The sequence below is a fragment of the Meles meles genome, chromosome 11, assembly GCF_922984935.1.
Source record: "Meles meles chromosome 11, mMelMel3.1 paternal haplotype, whole genome shotgun sequence".
In the NCBI taxonomy this organism is placed as follows: Eukaryota; Metazoa; Chordata; class Mammalia; order Carnivora; family Mustelidae; genus Meles; species Meles meles.
Window position 1 is genome coordinate 5,960,962 of NC_060076.1, and position 9,043 is coordinate 5,970,004.

Here is a 9,043-nt window from a genome sequence, read left to right on the forward strand (position 1 = left end):
TTACTTGGAGCAGATAGTGTGGAATACTGATGATTTTTTTAAAAAAAGATTTTATTTCACAGAGAGAGATCACAAGGAGGCAGAGAGGCAGGCAGAAAGAGGGCAGTAGGAAGCAAGCTCCCCGCTGAGCAGAGAGCCCGATGCAGGGCTTGATTCCAGGACCCTGAGACCATGACCCAAGCTGAAGGCAGAGACTTAATCCACTGAGCCACCCGGGCACTCCATGATGATTTCATCTGTTCATCCAGTATTTCCAGGAGATCCTGCCTTGTAAAGCCCCCAGAGGGATGGGCTACGGGATGGGTTGGTGTGGCCTCCGCCGCTGGGGAGCGAGGACAGACACACATTTGGGGGAGGTCCGCTGGTGGCACGTACCAGAGGTGGGGTACGGAGTGCTGGGCGCTCTTGGGACAGGGCACTCACTTCCTTCAGAGAATTAATTCAGGGAACTCTCCAGGCCTCTGTGCATCGGAGGGAGGAAGGTGAGGGACGCGTGGGCTGGTGGGGCTGGAGCTTAGACATCTGAGTGGGAGGAGTAGAATCTGAGACTAGGGGAGGGGGAGAGGGTCGTCTGGATTTTATCTGGCAGCAGTTGAGGAGCTGTTGAAGACGTCTGAGCGGGGCGTTGGCACCGTTCGAGCTGCGCCTTCGGATAGGTCTTGTCACGTGTGGGGGACCAGTGGGAGAACAGGGATGAAGGGTTTGAAAGATTAGCCTAGAGTTGCCAGAACGATGTCCCTGGAGAAAGACATGAAGGAGGCCGTGGGAGAAGCAGGCTGAGCTCAGGTCGGTTTGGGAAGCTCTGGGACAGAGGGATCTTCCAGATCTTCTCACGACAGACCACCTGTGCGGTGGGACAAGAAAGCTCCAGGTTCAAGGTCGCAGGTCGCCATCTTAATCTCATTCCCACGCCTCGGCCCCACCCCCACGACACCCCTTTAAGCAGCTCCCCGGCCAGTCTGCCCTTGAGAACGCTGTGTGAGCAGTGGGCGCTGTTCTGGGGCAGTAACCTCGGCAAGTGGTCCTGGGGACCCCGGTTAAGGAGTGGGGACAATGTCTGAACAGGTGTCATTAAAGCCATAAGCGCACGCTCCCTGCAAGAGACGGACGAAGAGCAGACCAAAGATGTCCCCTGGGGGAGCACCTGGCTTCCCGGGAGAGAGAGGGGGCTCCCTGGAGGACTGGAGAAGGGTCGCGGGGGCTGAGGGGTGGGTCTGGAAGCTTCTGCGTGGGAGGAGCCCCTGCAGGGTCCACGCGTCCGTCCCTTCCTCACTGCCCCTCTTCCATTGCTAAACTCCCCGTTAGTGCTCCGCCTGGCTTCGGCGAAAAGCCTGAGCTGTTCTGATGTTGCTTCTCCAGGTCAGAATGAAGGGACCATCTCCGTGGTTGAAGGAGAAACGCTGTACGTGATCGAGGAAGACAAAGGCGACGGGTGGACCCGCATCCGGAGAAATGAAGACGAAGAGGGTTATGTCCCCACTTCGTACGTCGAAGTCTATTTGGACAAAAATGCCAAAGGTGCTAAGACTTATATTTAATACAACTTAAAAAAAAAAAACCTGTAAAAAAAAAATTGGAGTTGTCTGTCCCCACAACTATGACTGTTCCAGGCGGTTCTTCCAAAGCCGGAGGACCCCGGAGTGCGTGCTGTCCCGTGGCCACGTGGTGGGCCGGTGGGCGCTCGACACCCGAATTTCCTTGGCTGGTTTTGACTATAAAACGTTTCACTTGCTCACGGAATAGGACAAGGAAAGCTACCAACTGCCCATTTACAATTTTGTCATTTGAACTCAGATAAACAATTCTTCCTCTGGCAGTATCTGTAGGTATAAAAAAAAAAAGTTGCCTTCTAGCTTCTCATCGCTATTTCTGAATTTTAAAAGTTCACACGTCAGCAGGGTGGGTAAGACTTCCGTGCTGTTTCTCTCTCGCAACTGCCGTGAACGCAACCCCCTTAGGATGTTACGTTTTGAAACTTCATAACTTGAACCACGCTCGTTTGTTTGATCTTACAATCATTGGCTTTGGAGGAAGTCATCAATAAAACCTCCCCCTCCTCGAGGAAAGAATAAGACGAGTCCTATATTGGTACTAAAAGTGTGTATTTTTCCTTCAATGTGTTTAAGATCGTTGGTAGATGGTCGTGTTTTCCTCTCCCGTCTGCATGATCCCAGACAACCAGCTGAAAACTGGAAAAGCTTGGTTAACGGTTAACCAGTAGACTTTTTTACACGAGGCCCTGAGCTCCCGGCTGCCCTTGACAGAGATGATCAGATGCCCTAGTGCTGTTTCGGTAACTGACCGAAAAAACCAGCGTGCTTCTGCGTGAGCTTTTGTGGCGGGAGGAGCGGTCTTCAGCTCACAGGCCCCCAGGTGGGGCTATAAGCAGCAGCAGCTGCTTCTACACGCAGACGCCCCCCCCCCCCCCCCCGCCAGCTCATTGCTTTCACAGGCGTGTTTTGGGTCCTTTTTTTTTTTTTAATCCTTGGCATCTTTAAGACCCAAAATATGAATTTACTGAAAAAGCATTTTAGAATTGTTAGCTCGTTTTACATAATGAACCATAACCAGACTAAAGTATTTCACCGTCTTGAAGGGGATCTGGGTCGTGTGGGGATTTGCATTTTTTTTAAATCAGCAGCAAAGGTAGTGAAATCGATCACAGGCGTGCCCTGCCCCAGCTGCGCGCCCATTTCCAGAACCTACCGTGCGGTCCCGGAGAACCAGCTAGGAAGGGCTCACGACCCAGGGGTCAGGTTCTGATTTTCTTTTTATTTGGCTTTGAGAATTACTTACTCATGTCCTTCCTACTTTTAAATAGGAAATTAGCTCCTTGCTTTTATACTGTGAGCTCCTTTTATAAGCGCAAATCGATTTAAAGTTGATTCTACCAAAAAAAAAAAAAGCTGATTAAAAAAACAACAGCAGGGGGTCCCACTGTTATAGGTTCTTGTGGATTCTGTCAGAAAGTTGTCCTCATTTCCCCAGGACCACCAGAATGGAACTTCGTGAACGTTAATGACAGCCTGATTTTTAATACACGGTCTGCTGTTAAATAATGATTGGTTGCCAGGAAGTTGCAAAGACCATACAGAGCCGTCCTGTGTACCCTTCAGCAGGTGTCCCCCCGGTGGTGGCTTCCGATGGAACTGTAGTGCACATGCCCAAAGCAGGAAACGGACATTGGTCAACCCGCTTCTTTAAAATAGCATTTTGTGATTCTGGTTTCTTTTGCCTTGTTCTGCCTTTGCTGACGTAATATCGGTAAAGCCATTCACCCTGGACCCCAGACCTCTCAGGAAAATCGTTTCTGTTCCCCTTTGTGAATATTTGCCGCCAGTAACTCGGCTGACCCTGAGACCCTAGGGGTTCCTCTTCTTCACGAGCTGGGGAGATCACAGCACTGGGCATGGACCCAGGCGAGCAGGGGACCTCAGCTATTAAAACCAGAGCGTTCTGTCTAATGACGGGACCCATTGCCAGCCCGTGAACTGCTACAGGAAGTGAACCAAACTCTGACAAAGTCGTAAAATGGCAGAGGACGAGAGCCTTTGGAAGCCTCCCTTGGAAAGTATGGCATTCCGTGACGTTGTTGTGGGTTTATTTATTTAGGGCTTTTTTTTTTTTTTCTTAACAGTTGTGCAAATTTGATTCAGAAAATGGCTCAGTTGGTTTGTGGGGCCGGGGATGGGGGTGGGGCGCGTGTTGAGTTTGGGCGCATAATTGAATGCTTCTGATGTTAAATTGTGTGCCCCAGGCCCTTAGCACAGGCAGCTGCGGACGAGGGAGGGAACAGTGCCTCGGTGCCAGCCGGTCAATGCACCAAGTATTAGGAGAAATCCTGAAACCACTCCCAAAGAATCAGAATTCCCATTTCTGCCCAGAATATACTTTGGTATTTTTCAACCCCCTCCTACCATCCCCGGTTATCTGCTAAAATGAAAGAAGCCAAGTCTCGGCTTGTGGGTAGAGTTTTCTCCTTTTATTTTAGACACACATGTCGAGGTTCCTCATGTATGCACAGAAGCCTGTCTTCCCCCACGGGTTTCTAAACTTGCTGGGCACCCCCCAAGAATAATGCCTCCCGCCAGGCCCCTCCCAGCCCACGGGGCTGCGGCTTCCTCATGCCCAGAACTCAAAGCAGCTGTTTGTGTGCCGTGCACGTGTGTGTGTGTGTGTGTGGTCTACGATGTGACTATTTAATAATTGCCAAAATATTTAGAGGAACGTCCCGTGGTCAGTTGGATCGCGACTCTCTTCTTTCATGGTTCAGTTTGGTTTTTTTAAATTGCTTTCTGTGAAATATGTCTGAAACGCCCCCGCCCGCCCGCCCCCCATATATGTGTATATACTGCCGTTTAAAAACGAAAAGGGTGACTTGAATTCCTTGTTTTAACGTTTGACTCTCTTGTCTGTTTGTTTTATTGGTGATTCTGCTGCCTAATGACCGTTTTTGTTTTGTAACCGCTGGGGAGGCCGGAAGGACTAGGTCCCCCGCCGGCTGCTCAGCCTTGACTTTATTGTAGACACTTGTGTTCTGAGTAAGTTTCGCTCCAACACGGCCAACATGATTGTCTCTCTCTCTCTTCTCACCCTGAAAGAAACGAATCTGTCTGGCTCCTCCTGGTTGTACCCTCGTATCTGCCTCTCTAATAAACGTATTTTTCTCAGTGTTGTGTATTTTAAATGATTTTTCACCTTTTCCGAGAAAATGATTCTGTGTAATCCGGGCATTTAACTCTGTTGTCTTCAGTCATGGGGACCTTCTCCGGCCAAATGCTTTTTTAAAATTCTGCCCTTCCCCCACCCTTTTAAATGATGACACCCGCTCTGTCTCTCGCCCTGTGTGCACCTGAGGGCTTTCCGAGTCTCTGTCTCCCTCCCCTCCTGCCTCCTCCGGATGAAGAACTTTCACTGTTGATTGCTGAGTGATAGGTTTTTTCCTTTTCACCAAGATTTTACTGGTTTTTTTTGGTAAAGCGCCGACGGCGTCGGTGGGGTGGGGGGAGAGAACCAGGTCTCGAAATTCCTTGCATCCGCTTGGAAAGTGGATTGCATTTCTTTCTTCCGAAACTCAGCAGACCCAGAAAGAGGGGTCTGCCGCGTGGGCCTCTCTTCCCCCTGAAGGGAAGGCCAGCCCCTGAGGTGACCTGAGACCGTGAAAGTTCCTTATCTCCCACGTGCCCCATGGTAACACCCCACTGCTCTAGAGCTGTCCCCCCGCCCCCGGGCGGTGCAGACCAGATGCCCGCCCCGGCCACCGGCCTCCCTCTAAACACTCTTTCTGTCTTTTTGTGTTGTAGATCCCTAGAGACGTTGCAGGAGCCAGAGCCTCGGTGAGCCTTCCCCGGAGAAACCCTTCGGTCTGCTTGTCTCCACAGGCCTGGGCACCCGTGCGCGTAGACGGCTCCCGGGCTGGGCCGGCCCGCGGCCCCCTCTGTCGTCGAGGCCTGAAGCCACATCCTCTCCCCACCTGCCACGCGGCTGCTTGCCTTTTCCTTTCTTTACTTCCGACAGCATGCTTCTCGTGGCCCCATCCGGCCACCCCTCCGGGGGCAGGTCTGTCCCTGTCCCTGTCCCCATCCCCTCCACCCCACATGGGGCCACGGAAGGCAGCTAGACACGTGCTCCCTCCTTCCCGGGCCCCTGCCTTGCCCTCAGTCTACCTGGCGCATCCTGGCCCGTCCATGGTTCACACTGTGCCTTTCGTGAAAACTTCGCCACCGGTCTTCCCCCGGGGAGACTAACAGAATCTGGACAAAGAGGGTCAGGCGTGCGCCGGGCAGACTGAGCGCCCGAATGTCACAGGTGGGTTCCCGGGTCCTGAGTCCCTTCAGTGGTCCTTTTCTGGCTAGGGGTCCTCGCCTCATACTAACCATCAGCTCTTGCAACATTTCCTGGCCTGAGAATGTCTGTGGGGGACACGCAGGCGCTCACATGCAGGCACGCAGCCCCCTCTGTGGCGTGCACGCTTACACACACACACACACACACACACACACACACACACACACACACGTTTTGATTTGGGGCCTGTGCTCCGTGGCCTGGAAAGGTCTACACTGGAAGTCAAATTCCATCTCTTGAGGGCCACACGCAGAGGCTTGTGTCCACCTGCCATGGAGTGAGGGAAGGTCCCAGCCCGCCGTCTCCCTGCCATCGCCCTGGGAACGGGGGCCGCCGGGCGAGGCACTTGGCAGAGCCCGAGGCTCACCTGGGCACTAGCTCGTTGCAAAGTGAGAGAATTCCCAAGATTCCCATCGTAAGATGCTAGCACTTTCCACACCAAAGCCCCCATGCTGCTGGCGGTCCTTCAGGTGACCCTGTGGCTTCTCCATGTTCTCACGTGCTCCGTGGGCCACAGAGACTGGATTGAGTTGGCTTTTTGAGCCAAGTTCCCTTCTTCTTACGGATCCTTGAGGAAAACGTGAGACCATGTAGCCCATGGCCAGGCATGCCTTAGGGCGGCGTAGCTTCCCGTCTCTGGTGCCAACAGGGTCGGTCAGGAGAAGTCACTGGCTGCGAGCTTCTGTGAATGAGAACCATCCGAAGCCCAAGAAGCCTCTGTCTTCTCTCGTTTGGCTGTTGGTACCTGGGTGGTCACCTCGAACATCCTTAATTCTCCTCGACATTTATGAATCTAAGACAAGGATGTCTTACGGGAGCCGAAGGGACAGGGACAGAAAGGACAGGTGCTAAGGGCCACAAAAGGGTTCCTCTCAGCAAACCAGGGTTGACCACGACTGCACGCCTGCTTCCGAGAGCAGCTCGGGGACGAGAAGAAACTTCCAGCAGGCAGATGCCTGGGGTAAGCAGGTGACGAGGAAGTGGCTTTGGGTTTAAAGGCAAGCGAGCGAGCATGAGCCACCCCTTCTTCTGTCTTTCTGTGTCTCTGTCTCGCCCTGAAGGGGGTAAACCCTTCAGCGGATGACCAGCCGTCCCCCTGCCCGAGCGGCTCGGGGCTGCTCTGTCAGCCGCGCGCCTCCCCTCCCCACGGCAGCTGCCCACCTCCCCTGCAGCGAGGTCTAGCGCCTCGTGCTTTGCAGACGCCCCGTGTCCCTGCAAACCTGCAGGTGTGTGGTTAGGACGGGCCGGCCCAGCGGCTCCATGGAGGGCTTCTCCGCCAGCCGGGGTAGGGGGCAGGGAGTAGGTACCTCCACGAACTTCTGAATCTCCCCGGGCCAAGCGGACCGCTGTCCACTCCACAAGGACGCTACATGGTTTTTTAAATCGATTTTCAGGCCTCGGGAATGCATGTGCATTGCATCTTTCATACTCTGGGGTCAGGATAAATGAATTTCTCGCAGCGTAGAGAAAATGGTATAAGCTACAGTGATTCGTTCTTTTAGTGTCTGCTAAGCCCAGTATAGACTATGCTCGTATCTTGGAACCCCTGCGCCTTTTCATTTTGTTTTGTTTTTCCTTCTGTACCGCCTGCGTCCAGCAAGGAACGGGTCATAGGTGCTTCTCCGTGTTGGCCTTGGTGTTCTCCTTCAGGCAGGTCCGTGCGGCCGCGTGGGAAGGGGAGCGCTGCAAACCCGAGCTCGTTCAAGGAGATGAGTTGTTAGAGGATAGTTGAGGTATCTTCTCTGCTCTGGGGATCGTCCTGGGAAATTCGTCTAGAGGACTGTGGACCAATTGCCGTAGAGTAGGGGAGCTTCCCCATCTGCTCCTTGGGGGGATCCCTCCCACCCCCCTTGGCCTGTCACTTCTCCCCCATGCTAGAATAGTGTTATTGTAAGAATGACTAAGTTTTAAGACACCTGCCCTGAACGTGACCTAAAAACAACGTGAAAGGGAGGAACTTGTCATTTACCCTCTTTTTCCTTTGCAAGATAAAGAGGCATGGAAAGCTGTCATGGGATTTTCCTCTGGGTCTGTCCTGCGCTCCCCCCGGAAGCTTCCAGACTGTGAGGCTCAGGCCAGATAAGCTGTAGCTTATCTCGAGGACAGTAGCCCAGGGCCCCCACGTAGGCGTCCTGGTGACATTTGTAATTACAGGAGAGAGTTCACTGAACGTGGAAAAGTGACATGGATGCTGAGTATTTTTCCAGAAATCCTCGTTTCATACTTGCTCATGCCCCTGCCTCCCTGCGCTTATGGCATTCTTCTTTAAAAGAATGATCCAAAATTCTATTTTAACCAGATGTTGAGCACCTTTAAACGTTTTGGTTTGTGTGTGTGGCACTAATTCTAAACTTTGGAGGCATTTCAGTGTTGTAACGGCCCCCTGCCATTGTGAAGGTTCTGGAGTTGCCCGTTTGTCTCTGGAGATGGAATTAAACCAAATAAAGTGCTTCCATTGGAAGGCTTATATTGACCTTGTAACTATATGTTAATCCTCTAAACGTTAAATAAAAGTATAACCTCTGTTATGTTGTCACGGGACTGTTTCTGGCACGAAGAGGGGACCCGGGGCTGGGCCCCTGTGCCCCTCACTGATGGACCGCGTGAACCCGGGACGAGTCCCGGAGCCATCCACTCCGGCCGGGCTTGCGACCTCCTAGTTGTACCCACCGCCCCACCTGCGGGAGGACAAGCCGCCTGGGACTCTGTGATGTGGGCTTCAGGTCGGTTCCGTACAGGGACTGGGGCGGGGCCCCTTAGCAGCAGCAAATGTGTTTTCCGTGCACCTTCGGCGCGGCTCCTCTAGATCTTGGGGTTCCCATTGTGGGGGTGGGGGTGCCGGGACCACGGGGCACGTTTGCATTGTGTGGGCAGTCCGCTGTGACCAGTGCTCGAGCCCACCCTCTTGGGAGCCTGGCGGCAGTAACCAGGGGCTCCTGCGACACTGAAGCGGGGAGGACAGCCGGCCCTGCCCCTTGCGGATGTGCGCAGCGGCGGGCGCGGAGGATCCCACCCCAGGCTTTGCGGGGAAGGTACAGTGATTTGTGCCCACACTCTTTCGGTCCTAAGGCCCCTCGGAGCCGTTTTAGAACAGGAAGGAGTGAGGCCGCTGCAGAGGTGCCAAAAAGCCACCAAGTCGCTGGGCTTCACCTTGGCCCCAGCATCCCTCCAGAAACGGATGTGGGCGGCCTTCGAA

General features: G+C 53.4%; 1 protein-coding gene across 16 annotated transcripts in view; it reads left to right on the plus strand.

Moving 5' to 3' along the window:
* Nucleotides 1–8,372, plus strand: part of FNBP1 (formin binding protein 1) — a 144,538-nt gene extending 136,166 nt beyond the window's left edge. For 15 of the 16 annotated variants that reach the window (XM_046021924.1, XM_046021908.1, XM_046021911.1 and 12 more), the window contains one exon: nucleotides 1,360–4,673. In XM_046021924.1, coding sequence (XP_045877880.1) covers nucleotides 1,360–1,538 — 179 coding nt within the window. In that variant the 3' untranslated portion in view covers nucleotides 1,539–4,673. Of the gene's footprint in view, nucleotides 1–1,359; nucleotides 4,674–5,303 lie in introns of those variants that run through there. The other variant, XM_046021909.1, reaches the window with a different exon arrangement.
* Nucleotides 8,373–9,043: the final 671 nt, after the last annotated feature.